The sequence below is a fragment of the Terrapene carolina genome, unplaced genomic scaffold (assembly GCF_002925995.2).
Source record: "Terrapene carolina triunguis isolate 2854851 unplaced genomic scaffold, T_m_triunguis-2.0 Scaffold275, whole genome shotgun sequence".
Taxonomy (NCBI): domain Eukaryota; kingdom Metazoa; phylum Chordata; order Testudines; family Emydidae; genus Terrapene; species Terrapene triunguis.
Window position 1 is genome coordinate 623,396 of NW_020664626.1, and position 18,397 is coordinate 641,792.

At 44.5% G+C, this 18,397-nt stretch overlaps 1 protein-coding gene across 1 annotated transcript in view; it reads left to right on the forward strand.

Moving 5' to 3' along the window:
- The first annotated feature begins 889 nt into the window (after positions 1–889).
- The window catches only part of MRPS5 (mitochondrial ribosomal protein S5), a 79,858-nt gene continuing 62,350 nt past the window's right edge, over positions 890–18,397 (forward strand). The window contains exons 1-2 of the mRNA XM_024213933.2: positions 890–962; positions 15,512–15,649. Coding sequence (XP_024069701.1) covers positions 911–962; positions 15,512–15,649 — 190 coding nt within the window. The 5' untranslated portion in view covers positions 890–910. The remainder of the gene's footprint in view (positions 963–15,511; positions 15,650–18,397) is intronic.

Sequence of the window (18,397 nt, forward strand, 5' to 3'; positions counted from 1 at the left end):
CCCCTGCGCCTGCTTCAAATCTGCCCTCCATGCTCCGTGCTCCCTTCCCATCGACTGTTGAGTCAAATTCACGGTTTTGGACCCAGATCCTCAAAGTAATTTCGGTTCCCAAGGTGGGCTGATTTCGAGGGACTCCCGAACTACGGTCCGTCGGCGACCCCGGTCCGTCGGCGACCCCGGCCTGGATTTCAGTCGGCGACCCCGGTCCGTCGGCGACCCCGGCCTGGAGTTCAGTCGGCGACCCCGGTCCGTCGGCGACCCCGGCCTGGAGTTCAGTCGGCGACCCCGGCCTGGAGTTCAGTCGGCGACCCCGGTCCGCCGGCGACCCCGGCCTGGATTTCAGTCGCCCCGGGGCCGGACCCAGCAGCGCTAGAAGAGCAGGTCCAGGCCTGGCACGAGGCCTGGGCTTCACCCATGGAACTTTCCAGCCCAAGGCGGGGGCGGGGGCGGGCCAGGCCCTGCCAGGAGCCCCAGGCCCAGGGCACCACAGAGCCCATCCCCCTCCCTCCACAGAGCGCAGCCCCGCCCCACAATCCCCGCACCCAATGAGAGCGGGGGGAGGGGCTGAGCCTGACTCCGCCCTACACCTGCTGCCCGCGGAGTCACGTGATTGTGCCGGCCGCTGCGAGAGTCACGTGGAAGCGGGTTAACCAGCCTCTGTGCGGGGCTAGTGGGGTCCTGATGCAAGGCCCCCAAGTAGGGCTGTCCGTCCCGCTGCCTGTAACCCCGTGCGGGCACTGCCAGGGGAGGACGCGGGCCGTTGTTTAACCCCTTTGTCTTTCCCCGGTCGGGGGAACGGTTCGCTGCGACACACATTAGCTCCCCCCCTCCCGCCGAGGTATCTTTCCTGTCAGGCACTGAGTAGGGCCACTACCTACGGTGGCCGAGAGGGGCACGAGCCGGCAGGGAGATGGCGGCGAGCTGGCTGTGTGGCTCTGGTGCCCTGAGAGCTGTGTGGCGAGGTGAGGCCCCGCGTGCCGCGCCCTGGCGGGAGGGCAGCGGCTCCCTGCCCGGCGTTACCCCGCCCAGCCCGCCCGCGCGCGGAGCCGGTGCGTGGCTCGGGGGTCGGGCCCGCATAGCTCAGCGGGTTGAGCTTTGGCCGCTAACACCCGGGTGGTGAGTCGCCCCCGACGCGCGCCGCTGCCCTTGGCGGGGCCGGTGTCCCGGGCCGAGCGCGCGGATACGGCCCCGCTCCTGCTGCTCGCGCGGGGCCGCTCTGCGTGGGGTGGAACGGGCTCCGCCGTGTGAGTGACCGCTGCTGGGCGCGCTGCGCTTCGCCGCCCCGGGACCTGCCCGCCTGTGCCCCGGCCCTGCCCCGCTGCGCTTCGCCGCCCCGGGCCCTGCCCGCCTCCACCCTGCCCACCTGTGCCTCAGCCCTGCCTGCCTGCGCCCCGCCCGCCTGTGCCCGGGCCCTGCCCGCCTCCACCCTGCCCGCCTGTGCCCCGGCCCTGCCCGCCTCCGCCCTGCCCGCCTGTGCCCTGCCCGCCTGTGCCCGCGCCCTGCCCGCCTGTGCCCGGGCCCTGCGCCGCTGCGCCCTGCTGCCTGTGCCTCGGCCCTGCCCGCACTCTGCCCGCCTGCGCCCTGCCCGCCTGTGCCTGGGCCCTGCGCCGCTGCGCCCTGCCCGCCTGTGCCTGCGCCGCTGCGCCCTGCCCGCCTGTGCCCGCGCCGCTGCGCCCTGCCCACCTGTACCCTGCGGCGCCTCGGCCCTGCCCGCCTGTGCCCGCGCCCTGCACCGCTGCACCCTGCCCGCCTGTGCCCGGGCCCTGCCCGCCTGTGCCCTGCCCACCTGTGCCCCGGCCCTGCGCCCGCATGTACTCCGGCTTAGGTTGGTGTGCACTCCAGAGTTCTTCCAGTCTTGCACTGTTTGAGTGACCAACGTAGAGAAGTGCCCGCTGCTGTTTTAATTCGGTCCTGTGTTTTTACCTGCTTTCTCAACCATTCATTATTGGGGCTGAAATTTTTCATGCTTGAGCCCTGATGTTGGAAGTGATCCATACAGGTGGAGCCCCATTGAGTGCTATGACGCGCTGTACACATGCACCCTGGCTTGAAGGACCAGCTCCTTAACCGTCATCCGTGTTTCAGTACAAGTGGCCGAGGAGACATCTTTTCTACTTGGAAAAAAATCAGAATTTTTTCTATGACGATAACTCATGCATCTTAAACTTTAACTTCAAATTTAGGCATGAAGGAATCCTTTCAAAGAACAGTGACCCAGATCCTGCAGTGAATTCCATGTGGACAAAAGGGTCCACCTGCATTGATCTCAGTAGAGGATCAAGGCCTTGGCTAATCTTGAAAGGAAAGTGGTGTGACATGCTAGTTACTATAGTGTAAGGCCTGGTGTACACTACAGCATTAGGTCGACGTAAGGCAGCTGCTTTAGTGTGGGGACAAAGACAAAAATGTCTTCACCCAGAGAAGATTGTGAGGAAGAGAAAGGAAGTGAAGGAAGGAACATAGGCATAGTTTGAGGGGGCAAAGCGTGGACGCACATGCACACACACACATGCACGCTGAAGCCTGTTCCCTTGGCTCACTGGCTGTCTCCCCCTGCCTGGAGTGGTACGTGGGCTGCTGGTGCTGGCTGGGAACGGGATGGCTTAATGGGGGAGGCCAGTTGCTGCTGTCTGCTGTTGCGATCTGAGCATGGGAGGTGTGGCCACTCTGCCATGTGCCGGGCTTCCCATCCCCATCCCCATATCCCCTTCGCTTCCCCATCCCCATATCCCCTTCGCTTCCCCACTATCCCCTGCTGCATCCCCCACCCCCTACTCCCCCATCCCTTTCTCTTCCCCCTGCCCTATCCCACCCTTCCCCACTGTCTCTACCCCCCAGCTCCACCCTGCCACCCTTGGGCACTCACCATTGTATAGGAAACAGGTGAGCACCAGGATCCAGGAGGTGGCATCCAGCTACCCAGGTAGCAACCCAGGAGCCCACCCTGCTCCCCGCCCTTGCTGCCAGCTCTGCGCTTGCAGAAATCGGGGTGGGGTGGGGGAATGGCACATGACCTTGTGTGCCCCACATGCCTTGCCTCTGTTTGTGGGGGGACAATGCCCCCTCTGCACCTCCCCAAACTACACCCATGGGCAAGAAGGTATAACAAACAAAAAAGATGTAGTAAGGTGCATTTTATTTTCAAAAGTATATTAAATGGAAAGTTGTCACAATTAAATACAGTACAGAACTCTTCCTTTATATTGTAGAGGTAAGGCTTTAGAGGTGTGATACCACAGATATTTAACTTAGCTAGAAGACTTAGTCCTGGGGGGAGTAAATATTGGGTAAACTTTTCAAACCTTTTTGCAAAGACCTTATTCCTTCCCTTAGCTGTCTCCTAGAGTGGGGCTCACAGTAACTTAGATGCCTTTAAATTATTCCTCAGCTGACAGTAAACTAGACATTGTACTTGCTAAGCATCTCAGGGTAATAACTTAAAGGGATTGGTCAAGTTTGATTGAGGACAAAGCTGAAATGGAGCGATGAGAAACTCTCCAAGGATTTTGAGAGTACACGTCGCAGGTTAAGGAGGCAGAGTTCCTCCTCAGTGTTTTCCCCCAAAGAGGCCCCAACCTTTATTATCATTTTCTACTCTCATGCATTCTCTTCCATGCAGGGCTTCCCTGTCTTTAACTTAGTTTCAGGAAGTACCAAAGTTACATGATTTATGCGGTATATTTTGAACATCTCTAAATTTCTCAGTCATGAGTCTCACAAATTATCAGTGTGTTCCACCATTTCGTGACATCTTCTGTTAATTCTCTCCCCTTATGCATTTTTAAAAAACTATTGTACTAGTTCAAAGGCCATGGGATGAGCCTATCAATCTCTACACCAACCCTAAAGCTGTTGTAAGTCTCTCTAGCTTTTGGAGGCCTGAGAAGTGAGAGTAAAAGAGTGGGAATTAGCTCATTTTTAAGAGCTATCTTTCTCTCTCCTCCCACCCTTTTCCCCCGATATCCATGAGCCTTTTAGTTGGATCTTGGTTTCTTTCTCTGATTTCTCCAATACATCTGACTTTTCTCTGTCAGCCTGTTGCAGATTCATCATTATTGATCTTCCAGACTTTAAATGGCTGGAAGAATGGCTATTTTGTGCTGCTCTGGGTTGGTCTCTAAGGGAGTAGGCAATATTATCTGCTTCCAGAACAAAAGATTTATTGTTTGAGAGGAGACTTGTCCCTATAAAGATTAAAAAATAGGAGGAGGAGGAGAAGGAATGAAAATAGTGTTCAGAGGAAATGAAGGATCACGTTCACTCAGTAACTTAAAGAATGTTGCTGGGGAATTGGGCAGATTCTGGTTTGTCACAGGAAGGGTATCACTGCATCTCACAACTGCTGCTACACAGAGTTTGTTAGATGTGTAATTACTCGAGTTATGCATCTCATGCTACAATCTGGTCTCAGCTAGTTACAGTTTTTACAGGAAAAAGTCTTTAATTTTCTCTTAGGTGCTGTGTCATTAGCCAATGCACATTCCTAGGGCGTCTACTTAGTATCGTGAAGGAATGCCTGTTAACATTTTTTACTTCGATTTTCACGTAGGGTTCCACTACATGAAAGTTAATACATGTACATTTTGGGGAGAAAAGGTTGCACCTTTTGCATAGTGATAAGTACTGCCAGAGACTGAGACTAAGGCTATGCCTAGACTACCACTTATGTCGGTATAATTTACATCGCTCGGGGGTGGGAATAAGCCACCTCCCTGAGCAACATAAGTTACACCAACCTAAGCACCGGTGTGGACAGCGCTTTGTTGGCAGGAGAGCTTCTCCCACTGACATAGCTGCTGGTGGATTAATTAAATTGACTGGCGAGCTCTCTCCCGTCAGCTTAGAGCGGCTCCACTAGAGTTCTTACAGTGGCACAGCTGCGCTGCTGAAAGCTCTCTGGAGTAGCCATAGCCCCAGCTGAATCCTAAAAGCCAGATAAAGAGGGGAAACACCCAGGAAAGCATTATCAAAGCTATTTTTAAACAGTGTTTCGATTTGTTGTTGCTCTTTGAAAGGGAGGGCCTTGAGGGGAGGCTCCAGCACACCTTTCTCTCTGGCGTCCCGGTTTGGACTCAGAAAGCTGGACAGCCAGTGGGTACTTTCCTGCCTTTCTAAGAGTGCTTCCTCCCCCTCATCAAAGGCAAAGTAAAGTTTTCAACTAGCCTGGCTACAGCCATAGTCCTTTGGAAGCTTCCAACAAAATGAAACAAGGCTGTTAGTGAATTTCTGCTCCTTCTTCCTCAGAACGGTGTAAAATAAAGTAATGCCCATCCTGTAGCAAAGCTGGAAATAACCTCAAATCCACCAGGAGACTTGCAATCAGGCCAACTGTGTTTCCTTCGTTGGGGCAAACCTTTCCCCTCATCTGGTCACACTGGGTTGCTCATCCATTTGTAGGAACAGACCTCTTCCCTAGAGGTGATCTGGGAAGGCTGAAAGGCTGCAGCTGCTTCCTAGATCTGCTGATTAACGCTTGTCTCCTCATTGTGGAGCTCCAGGGCTTTCTGACCTGACCATCCTCCTGTCCCCCTGAGGGCCCATACAGGTGGTGTACCCTGTCACATGCTTGTGTTTTAAACTTGCATTTGCTAAGGAGAAGGCAAATTGCTCAAGTTTCATCATAAAAGTTCACATTCTTAATAAAAAGGAAGAGTTTGTACCAGTGGGCTTCAAAGCTTTACATTGATTGAGCACTTGTGACTTTCTGGAGTGTATGAGATGATGTAAAAAACTACACTTACTGTGAAATAACTGCACAGTTGTGGATAACTGCACTGGGTGTTACTTTGGGACTTCTGTGCTTAGTGTATTCTTTCTGTTCAAAACACAACAGTTTGCATATTGGTTTCTGCGCAGATGAAATATGGAATAGAAATAGAAGGTAAACGAGTTTGTTGACCAACAAAAGTTAAGTAAGATTAAATATTTTCAAAATAGCTGTCTTGGAATTTTATCAATACATCTGAGATTTCCACGTACATTAACTTCTTGAACATTAGAGTTATTTCAGACTGGAGCTTTCCATTCAGGACCCTGGAATAACACCTAGCCAATTTTAACTAAGCAATAAAAATCTTGATAGGTCTTTGAAAAATAAATCTTAGCAATGCAGATCATGCTGCTTAAACCAGCTTCATGCAGTCTTTCTTCTTACAAGGACAGACTTTGCTAAGAATGGTTTTCTGTATTTAATTTGTGTAGAAAATAATTACAGCAGTAGAGGGGATTATTAAACTGCTGCTGACTGTAAAAATTAATTAGTGCTCAGATTCTGCAGAACACCACATTCCATAGTGAAATAAATTTCCTGAATGTTGAGTACATTTGCTCTCAAAAATATATTGAGATGGTAGTTAGAATGGAAAGCGATTTACAATCTGCAGACATTACATAGTCCTTATGACCAAATTCCCAGATCCTGAGTGTTAAACAGATTTATTGTTAAAGTAAAGGCAGATATTACATAGCTCAGGGGTTCTCAACCTTTTTCTTTCTGAGGATCCCGCAACATGCTATACAAATTCCACAGCCCGCCTATGCCACAACAACTGTTCTTCTGCGTATCTGGTAGGTTAAAAGCCAGGGCCAGCATTAAGAGGTAGCAAGCAGGGTAGTTGCTCAGGGCCCCACGCCATGGGCTGGGGCCCGTAAAACTAAGTTGCGTGGGCTTTGGCTTTAGCCCTGGGCCATAGCAAGTCTAACGCTGGCCCTGCTCTCTGGTTTATTTGGCGGGCCCCCTGAAATCTGCTCATGGCCCCTCTGGGGGCCCTGGACCCCTGGTTGAGAACTGCTGCCGTAGTTTACAGTAAGTGGGTGTGGAGGTACAAAAGCCTTTCATCAGAAAGACAGCTGTGTTACAAAGCAGATTCTTGTAGCTGTCACTTTGCATAAATAATAGTTAATTTCTGTATGTTTTCCCTTATCCAGATCAGAATATTTTTATTCATCTTTAATTTTACTCATGTTCATACATCTCTTGAGACTAGATTTCCAGCCATTGCTGTTACTTTGGGGGGAGAAAAATTGAGTAGCCATGCTTTTATTATGTAAATTTTTAGCCTGGAATGCTTTTGTTACTGAGGAATCAGGGTGCATAAGGGCTTGTCTTCACTGCATTGTTAGCCTGACCTATGAAAGATTTTCTCATAACCTGATTCCCGTCCACACATAAGTCTGTAGCTCAAGTTAAGAGATGCTTTAAGCTAGAGTTAGCTGGTTCATAAGGGGGTATGGGTTGAAGCTGAAGTGCTGCTGACATTGAAGTTTATAGTGCACTGTGGATGCAGCAACTTGAGTTACAATTCGTCAGCTGCTAATACAAACACTGTGGGTATGTCTACACAGCATAAGAATATAAGAATAGTGGTCCATCTAGCCCAATATCTTGTCTTCCAACAGTGGCCAGTGCCAGATGCTCCAGAGGGAATGAACAGAACAGAGCAACTATCTAGTGACCATCCTCTGTCGTCCAGTCCCAGCATCTGGCAGTCAGAGGCTTAGGGATACCCAAAGCATGGGGTTGCGTCCCTGACTATCTTGGCTAATAGCCGCTGATGCACCTGTCCTCCAGGAATGTATCTAATTCTTTTTTTTTAAGCCAATTATAGTTTTGGCCCTCACAATATCCCCTGATGAGTTACACTGGTAGACTCTGCATTGTTTGAAGAAGTACTTCCTTTCGTTTGTTTTAAACCTGCTGCCTATTAATTTCATTGGATGACCCCTTGTTCTTGTGTTATGTGAAGGGGTAAATAACACTTCCTTATTCATTTTCTCCATCCTTTTCATGATTTTATAGACCTCCGTCATATTTCCCCTTAGTCATCTCTTTTCCAGGCTGAACAGTCCCAGTCCTTTTAATTTCTCCTCATATGGAAGCTGTTCCATGCTCCTAATCAATCATTTTTGTTACCCTTCTCTGTACCTTTTCCAATTCCAATATATCTTTTTTGAGATGGGGTGACCAGAAGTGCACACAATATTTAAGATATGGGAGTAGCAAGGGTTTATATAGTGGCATTTTGATATCTACTGTTTTATCTATCCCTTTCCTAATGGTTCCTAACATTCCATTTGCTTTTTTGATTGCCGCTGCACATTGAGTGGATGTTTTCAGAGAACTATCCACAATGACTCCAAGATCTTTCTTGAGTGGTAACGGCTAATGTAGACCCCATCATTTTATATGTAAAGTTGGGATTATGTTTTCCAATGTACATCACTTTGCATTTATCAACACTGAATTTCATCTGCCATTTTATTGCCCAGTCACCCATTTTTGTGAGATCCCTTTGTAACTCTTCGCAGTCAGCTTTGGATTTAACTGTCTTGAGTAAATTTGTATGGCTGCAAACATTGCCATCTCACTGTTTACCCCCTTTTCCAGAACATTTACGAATATGTTGAATAGGACAGGTCCCAGTACAGATCCTTGGGGGACCTCGCTATTTACCTCTCTCCATTGTGAAAACTGACCATTTAATTCCTACCCTTTGTTTCCCAACTTTTAACCAGTTACTGATCCAGGAGAGGACCTTTCCTCTTATCCCATGACTGCTTACTTTGCTTATGAGCCTTTGGTGTGAGAGACCTTGTCAAAGGCTTTCTGAAGGTCCAAGTACACTGTATCCATTGGATCATCCTTGTCCACATTTTGTTGATCCCCCTTCAAAGAATTTTAATAGATTGATGAGGCATGATTTCCCTTTACAAAAGTCATGTTGACTCTTCCCCAAAATATTGTGTTCATCTGTGTCTGATAATTCTGTTCTTTACTGTAGTTTCAACCAGTTAGCATGGTACTGAAATTAGGTATACTGGCCTGTAATTGCCAGAATCACCTCTGGAGCCTGTTTTAAAAATTGGTGTTACATTAGCTGTCCTCCAGTCATCTGGTACAGAGGCTGATTTAAGTGATAGCTTATGTACTGCAGTTAGTAGTTCTGCAATTTCACATTTGAGTTCCTTCATTGTTCTTGGGCGAATACCATCTGGTTCTGGTGATTTATTACTGTTTAATGTATCAATTTGTTCCAAAACCTCCACTGTTGACAACTCATTCTGGGACAGAGCCTCAGATTTGTCACCTAAAAAGAATGGCTCAGGTGTGGGAATTTACTTCACATCCTCTATATCAGTGAAGATCAATGCAAAGAATTCATTTAGCTTCTCTGCAATGGCCTTGTCTTCTCTGAATGCTCCTTTAGCATCTCTATCGTTCAGAGGCTCCACTGATTGATTGGCAAGCTTCCTGCTTTGCATGTACGTAAAAAAACTTTTTTTTGTGAGTTTTTGTGTCTTTTGCTAGTTGCTCTTCAAATTCTTCTTTGGCCTGCCTATTTATACTGTTACACTTGTCTTGTCCGAGTTTATGCTCCTTTCTGTTTATCTCACTAGGATGTTACTTACAATTTTTAAAGGATATCTTTTGGAATCTAACTGCCTCTTTTACTCTATTGTTCAGCCCTAGTGGCATTTTTGGGGGGGGGGGTCCTCTCACTACTTTTTTTTTATTTGGGGTACACATTTAATTTGAGCCTCTGTTACGGTGTTTTTAAAAAGTTTCCATGCAGCTAGCAGGCATTTCACTTTTGTAACTGTTCCTTTCTGTTTCACTAGCTTCCTCATTTTTGTGTAGTTCCCCTTTTTTGAAGTTGAATGCTACTGTGGTGAACTTCTTTGATATCCCCCACACCCAGGAATGTTAAATTTAATTACATTATGGTTTCTGTTACTGAGCAGTTCAGCTATATTCACCTCTTGTACCAGATCCTGCTAAATCAAGAGTTACCTCTCCCCTTGTGGGTTCCAGGACTAACTGCTCCAAAAAGCCGTTATTAATAGTGTCTAGAAATTTTATTTCTGCATCCTGTCCTGAGGTGACATGTTTCCAGTCAACATGGGGATATTGAAATCCTGTATTATTATTGGTTTTTTTATTTTTGTAGCCTCTCTAATCTCTGTGAGCATTTCAGTCACCATCAGGTGGTCGATAGTACATTCCCACTGCTATACTCTTACTATTCAAGCATGAAATTTCTATCCATAGAGATTCTATGGTACAGTTTGAGTCATTTAAGATGTTTAGTATATTTGACTTTATGCTTTCTTTCACATAGTGCCACTCCCTCACCGGCACAACTACTCTGTCATTCCTATATATTTTGTACCCTGGCATTACTATGTCCCATTAATTATCATTGTTCCACCAAGGTTCTGTGATGCCTTTTATACCAATATCTTCATTTAATACGACGCACTCAAATTCACCCATCTTAGTATTTAGACTTCTAGTAATACAAGCTCTTACTAAATATTGACACATTTTATAAGTGCTTGTATACAAATACTAGAAGTCTAAATACTAATACTAGAAATCTAAATACTAACATGGGTGAATTTAAGTGCCTGGTAGGATGCTTCCCAACGCCAGTAGACTTACATGCACTAGTTCTGCTTGAGGTAGTGGGCTAAAAACAGCAGAGTGGTCATTGGTAGCTTGGGCTAGCCACACGAGAACATACCCGGGGGCCAGGGGGGATCATGCACAGGCAGCTAGCCTGAACCACTGCAGCCATATTTGCTGCTTTTAGCACACTAGCACGAGCAGAGCTAGCATGAGTCTGTCTGCCCACACTGGGAACATGTACCCAAGAGGAGTTTTGTAGTGTGGTCCCTTTCACTCACTAGGCTAGTTCCAGTGGACTAACTAGAGCAGGGTTTTATTTTTTTGTCAAGGTCCACATTTCCTAGTCAAGGTCCAGACTCCAGAGACACATTTTTCACACTGAAATAATAGTAATGATGGTAATAAGTAAATAAAAAGATTTCACGGTCTGTTCAAAAGCGTCTGGCAGTCTGGATTTGGCCCATGGTCCGCCTACTGACCACCCCTGATCTAGAGAATACTAACTTGAGCTAACTGTTGCTGTGAAGACAGGCCTTAAGATTAGTGCACAACCTTAGCTGCTGTATATAGTATGTTTACAATCTAGAAGTATGCAGTGACCGCATGTTTTTTGGTTTTTTTATTATAGAGCAGAAAACCCACTAAGTATGCATTCCTTTCTGCTCTGACTTGTCCTCTGCTGTTGTTGCTTTCTTGACATGTCTTCTTTGTCTCAAGAGTGCCAGGGTCCCAATTAAATTCTGAATAGCTTATGACCATGCGTAGGAAATGCTTTAGTCTGAAATAATTAAAAAATAAATAAATCCAGACATAGGTGCTGCCCTTTTGAAAAGTTACAGGAAGTAGTGTGTACGACATGGCAACTAATGTATATATCTGCATTTCAAAATGTTGTTTTACATAGAGATGTGACTTTCCAAACTATTTCCCCTCCACAAATATTTTCCCTGTTTGTCTCTGCTTTTTAAAATGTCTATTCCCTCGGTGGGAGTATGTGCACAGCAGTGTGTGGGTATATTAAATACCAGCATTCAGAGATTCAGGACGTGGGAATGATGCTTTTCTGCTGTATCTTCCTCTGTTCCACTGCAATTCAGAGACCAAAATATTCAGAATATTGTCATCAAAGCCACTTTGGGTCCCTCGATACCTAATTTTGATTTTCAACTCAAGGCCGGAATTCTCTAGATGTAAGGGCTTGTCTACACTTACATCGGCGCAGCATCGGCGCAGCAGTGCCACTGTCGCCCTTGGTGCAGCTGCCTATGCTGACAGGAGAAGGCCATCCGTCAATATAGCACTGTCTGCACCGGGGTTAGGTTGGTATAACTACGCTGCTCGGGGGGGGGGTGGATTTTCTACACCCTGGAGCGTCTTAGTTATACCAACATAAGTTCCTAGTGTAGATCAGGCTTAATTATCATAAATTGCACCCTGGTAGCTAGCTGCCTCTGTACGAAGCATTCAGGGGAGCCAGAATTTCACCCAGGATGCTTAGAAAGTGCTGCTAGGAGTAGGGAGGGCCAGGAATAGTATTACCTTTTCTCCCCTGGCAGCTGGCTCCCGATCACCAGGCCTCCTGAGACCCATCAGACTTCTCCCATGTCCAGCTTCCTTTTATTGCTATGATGCCAGTGTTCATCTGGTTTCCTTTCTTCCCCCTTTTGATGCTTGACTGACTTTCTACTCATCTACAATCTCCTGCTCTCATCCTAGCTGAATTCAGGTTCCATATTGATAACCCAGCTGTTTCCACTGCCTGCTGCTCTCCCTTGCTAAGCTAGTTTTTGAGATTCATTTTTGGGCTAACTCCCTTGTTCACTTTTAATCCCTCTTGGACTGTTTTTTTTTAATACCAAACACTGTTATTCCCTGATCTCGTTGTCTTTGCATTCACTTTCTTTGACTGCCATGAGCCCTTTAGAGTTAGAATGAAGCAGACTTATTTAACATGTGGAATTTTTTTTTAATCGACTTAAAATCTACAAAAGCAAAGGAACGTAGCAGGGACATTTTTGCTAATGAATATGCTTCCTTTGCTCTTCTATGATTTGTTTCCAAAGGAATGCTTTTCATTTTTCTTATTGTGCTCTACAGTACAGTGTCATATTGTGTGATCATGATCATTCTGATCCATGAAGGACATTTACAACCAAATTAGTTAAGATGCAAATGACCAGTACCACACAGCAGCTGATTCACTCTGATACACAATCTAAGAACAAAATCTAGCCCTGAACGTCTGTGCTGTCCGAGGTCCCAAAAGCTGTTTTTTAATCTACTGATTGGACGTCCCTCTTAGTGTGACTAAACAGAAAATACTCTTGATTGTGCACAAACTGTCCGAATAAGGCAGCGTTTTTACAGAATGAACAATCGGCGTTTACTTAAATGCTGATCATCATTTCTACTGAGGAATTTTTTTTTATCAGTAGAGAATGTGCTCAGGTATATGGAAAGCTCATTATTACTGAATTGGAAGAATTGTAACTTTTGGAGAAGAATTAATTGTTCTACTGGTGAAGTAGTATTTGAGGTGTGACAAGATTAATAAACGAGGTAAGAGGGCAGAATGGTTTTGCAAATAGTTTTGAAATGATTTTATTGCTAGGTTACAGCTGTGGAAGATTTAGGAGTGTAACAAGGGAAATTAGAAATATTACAACATAATATGAAACGAAATTAGTTTGTAGATTAAATGACTAACTTTTTAAAAGTAATCTCTAATTTGCATGAGACTCAAAGATAAAATAAATCATTCATATAATTGCCATGAACAGTTGTCCTAAGATTAATTGTTCATCTAATGTAGATTTACTGCTTGTCATTTTCAAAAACAAAAAAGGGGGCGGGGGGAGAAGCAGCAGCTTGAAAATACAAAACTTTAGACCAGAAGTATGGGCTTTTGTTTAGTTCAGGTTCTAATAAACAGATTATTTAACTGAATATTCTCTTTGCACACGCAACACACCTATTAAATCAGTAGGACTTTGGGATGTATAAGGAATGCAGGATTTGAATGGTAGCCAATATATCTTGTATGCATTTCACATTATGCTTTAATGGGTTGTTTTAATATGTTTGATTTGTACTGGATTCCCTAATGACTTAACTAGGATTTTAAGAATAAACAGGTCACTTTTCTATTGCTATTATTTTTTTAGTATCTATTTATGGACAACTTTTTATTTTGCAGAAATTTACAGGAGCTCAGAATATTTTCATAATGGACTTTTTAGCAATCAAACGAACTTTCCTCAGAAATAACTTATTTTCATTTAAATAAGACTTAAAGTAACATATTAATTTAAATAAAATATTAAGAGAATTTTTTAAAAATCTACTGCTGATACAGGGCTCAGTTAAATTAATAAATTGTCATTTGTCTAGGTGAATTAATTACCCTACCTTTTGAGAAATGGACCACTAGATCAATAGTATTGGAAGATAACAGTATATGGCAACGATCAATGCTTATTTTGTACTTTTAAAATCTAGTAGGAAAGACTGAATTTAAGAATCCAATTTCTTTATGAGGAAGTAGTTTGTTTTGGATTTAGTTGGTTAATGAATAGCTATATTTGAATAGTCTCTTTCAAGGTCAGTACACTGTGTCCCCATTTTTATTTTAGTTTCTTCAAAATGCATACTGTTTTAGTGTATGTGGTTTATTTTAGTAAGAAACAATAGCAAATTCAAATGACCTGTGTCAGCTCAAATTTAAAGACACGCAACCCCACACTAGGATGTAAATAAAAATACGCTCAACTTCCATTACTTTGGGCAAAAGACTGAGAGAACAAAATTTATCCTGTACCCTGAAGGTCAGCAGACTTAGGAAGTGAATTCAAGTCATATACCTTCCTTTTGACAACGCTCTGCCCCCTACACCAGCCATTCACATCTAGGGGCTCTGGGTGAAGGCAAGTCTGTTCAGCGGATACTATATAGGCGTAGCCCTGTAGTGTCAATGCAGCATACAGCAACAGAAAGGGTTTTTCCTGTCCGTGTAGGAGCATCACCTCCCCAGACAACATTAGTTACAGCAACGGAAGCACTTTTCCATTGGCATGGCTGCATCTATACTGGGGGTTATGTCAGTCAGAAACTCGGGGGATTTCACTCCCCTGGCTGATGTAGCTATATTGATGTAATTGTAGACCAAGCCAGAGAGGTAGAGTAGATCAGGTCCTGTCAGTTGCTGTATGGCACCTTCTCTTGTACAATGTAGGGCTTTAAAAGTCAGTACCAGCACCTTGAATTGCAGCTAAAACCAAATAAGGAGGCCGGAGCACTCCCTGGATACTGATTTAATATGCTCTCTGTAGCTAGCACAATTAATAAAACAGCTGCTGTATTCTGCATCAGCTGCACTTTCTGAGCGATCTTCAAGATATGACCCCTTGTGTAGTGCATTGCATTAATCCAGTCTGTGGGTGACAAGGACGTGAATAATTGGCTAGGTCTGCATGAGAAAGAAATGGTCACCTTTGTACCAAATGTAGTGGGGGGAGGCATTTTTGGCCACTTCAGCTATGGGTGGATCTGGAAGCACAACCAAAATTGACAAAAGGTGGGAAGGTCCTTTCAGTTATGGGGAGACATTCACCTGCCACACTTTCTAAATGTTCCCTCTCAACCTGTCTTATTATATGTCACCTATAGGATTCCTTACTAAATTACGATATGATCCTCATTAACATTTTAGGCAGGCATTAGAATAGCACTCTTCAATGGGCTGACTTTGTCCTCAGATTTTCTTTAGCGGGTGCATATATCTTGGAATGTGTTTATTATTTACCATTGTCACATACCTGATGGATGGAGAATATCCCTCCTTTTCTAGAGGCTGTTTGTAATCTCTGCTAGTGATATGGAAGAAGTCCTCTGCTGATTATTTTTAAACATATCCATGTATCTTGTGTGGTACCTATCATTACTTCTCCCCAAGTACCTCACCTTGTGCAGTCCAGGGACAGACGGTGGAAGTCTGCTGAGGTAATTGTGGGTTTCTTAAAGAAATCAACCTTTTAAAGTCTTTATGGCTGATTCTTTCAACCTGAAAATAAAAATATCTTCACAATTTTGCATCTTCCTCCATAGGCTGTGTCTCGTTACCAGTGAATAGGAGTGGCTGTCGCTATACGAACCTGGCATGGGCTCTACAGACTCGTTGTTACATTTCTGCTCCACGTAGCGTGACAATACAACAATGCAGGCAAAGCAGCTTTTTCAACAAATGTAAGTCTTGAAAAAAGACCACTTTTTTTTATAACACGAGCAGTTTGTCTAACTCTCTTCTGTTTTTTATACTGACTCTGTCAACATGAAAATCCCATTTTGTATTAACATTTTGCATCTACAATAGTTACAAACATCAACTAAGATTACTACAGCTGAAAAGCTAATGGGGGACAGGAAACTTTTTTTTTTCTTTTCTTTTCTTTTTCCCCCCCTCCGTTTACTTTGTACATTTGACAGTGCCTTGTTGATAGGGTCAGTTTAATAGTTTTCCCTATATAGTCAGGGTCCAGTCCAACTCCCAGTGAAGTCTTTGGATTTTTTTTAGTCAATTAAAAAAACAAAAGATGACAATATCCATCTAATCATCTGCCCAGCTACAACATTAGATCCCAACCCTGCAAAGACTTACACATGTGCTTAACTGTACACACTGAATAGTTCCACTGGAGCCAACAGAACTGCTCGCAGGGCATTAAGTTAATCTTGCACAGGTGTTTGCAGGATCGGGTTTTAAGTAACTGATTGGCTTATCTCCATTCTTCTAATTTATACACACTTCTGCTGGTAAAATGATGTATTTATTTTAAACTGTTTTAAGTGAATTAATATGATAAAGATGTAGCATAACAAGCTATTACAGTGTGCTTATTTTGTGAATTAGATATTTTCTTAGTTGCCTACATATTGATTCCATACAAATCCATGAATAGATGTTTTCTAGGATAGAAAGTTTTTCACCAGCAGCTATTTCAGTCTTTAAGTGACTGGATTAAAAAAACCCACTGCTTTTATGACAGCTTATTGTTTGACTCTGTACGTTCTTAGACAAACTGAACTTTGACCGTTTTTAAAAAAATAATTAAACTAATTAGTATCGAGTAAGGGATAATCTCCTCTTGATTCACAAGAATTAAAGCATAGAACTTCTTCAGGCATCAGATGAAACAGAAGCTGTTGGGTGCCTCTGATAGCCAGCATCCAAAGTTGCAGTCATTCCTACAGCCCAGCTGGCTGCATAAACTATGAGGGGTAGCTACATGTGTGGGTGTCGCATGAGATGCCGGAAGTCTGGTGATTCTGTAAAAAGTGGTGAGTTGAGTTTTTAAGTTGGCCCTGTCAGTTTGTAAGACCCTTAATGCTGTAGGCCCTGGGTACATTGCAGACTGCCTCCTTTTGCCTCTTCCAGAGAGTTGCCTGCATGTTAGGGATGCTTTTGCTGCTACTTCTATCATTGGGCTTTCAGTAGCATGCCTTGCTGTGGTGAACTTTAGGGCTTGACACTTCCTCTCCTTTCATATTCGTCCTAACCCATCTCTCCTCTCTTTTAAAATGTCCCTAAAATGTTGTTTCTGGAAAAGAAAGTAGACGGCTGCTGATCCTGTAGTTCTCTCCCTCTAAACCTTTTTGCCTCTTTCTCTTTAGAAGACTTCCTTGATTAGCTTAATCAAAACACCTTCAACATTCAAACTGATGTGCTTTGTACATTTAACATTGTACAGCGCCCAAGTCCTTTGGCAGTTCAGGTGTATTAGAAATAATATTAAAAATGCAAATATGAACACTTTATATAAAACACACTTTTCAAGTGAAATGTCAACCAAAATGACTGTCAGTGCTGTTCTGTCTCACTATTAAAGGGTTACTTCTCTCACCACATATTTTTAAAAACATTAACTACCTAGTAGCAAGAACATTTGTACCTCCAGCTTGACCTTTAAAAATAGTAATTCCAGTTAAGAAAGAGGAATTGCAATTATCTTAGACAGCTTGAAGTCCAAATCCAGACAGCTGGATATCCCTTTCTGATCATACAGCATTTAGGGTTTTTCTTCCTGTCCACTGGCACATCTCAGTGAGGTTTATAATAAGATAATTTTAAAAAGCTGTGGTGTGTTGTCCCAAGTTTTGCCTTTTCCTCTTGGAAAGCAGTTAGGTCTGATTTTCAAATGTGCCTAGTGATTGTGCTTGTCCAGCTTGAGACATTCTGGAAGTGTCTGATTTTCAGAAGGTGCTGAACCCCTGCCCTCCGGAAAGCAGGGCCCTTTTCAGTATCTTGTGTTGGGCACCCAAAATTTGAGCCACTCTAGATCAGCAGTCTCTGTATATAGTTCTTTACCTAGCCATCGTGGCTACTGGGATGTAGGTCAGTGCAAGGCACTCAACAGTCTCTGGTTCCTCCTGTACTGTGGGTTGGCTGTGTGGATTCTGAGCTTAGGTTACCACCATCCTGCCTGTCAATGGATAGAATCTCTTTAGGAGGATGTTTGTAATCCTTTGAAACAATTTGTTTTCATACCCTTAGACATCAGTAAAAATCAGAGTCAGAGGTTGCCTGTAGCTATCACGCTCATTACTAAAATGTAAACTTGTAGGTACAAAACTGAGTCTGTTTATTCGAAATAGAAAGAGAATTGTCTCAACAAAGTTTTAAAAAATATTCCTTATGGGCCAAAATCTGTGTGCTTTATACGTTGGAGTTCATAGATAGTAACCCTTCTTGTTGGTGCCATCTGGATACCAAATGGAAATCATTACTTGAACACAATTTGCTTTTATAATAATTACAAGACATAGTCTAGCCCAGGGGTCGGCAACCTGCGGCATGCGTGCCAAAGGCGGCACGCAAACTGATTTTTAGTGGCACTCTGCTGCCAGCCGGGATCCTGGCCGCCGCCGCCCCCGCTCAGCCCGCTGCCGGCCTGGATGGACGGAACCCCGGGCCGGCAGCGGGCTGAGTGGGGCCGG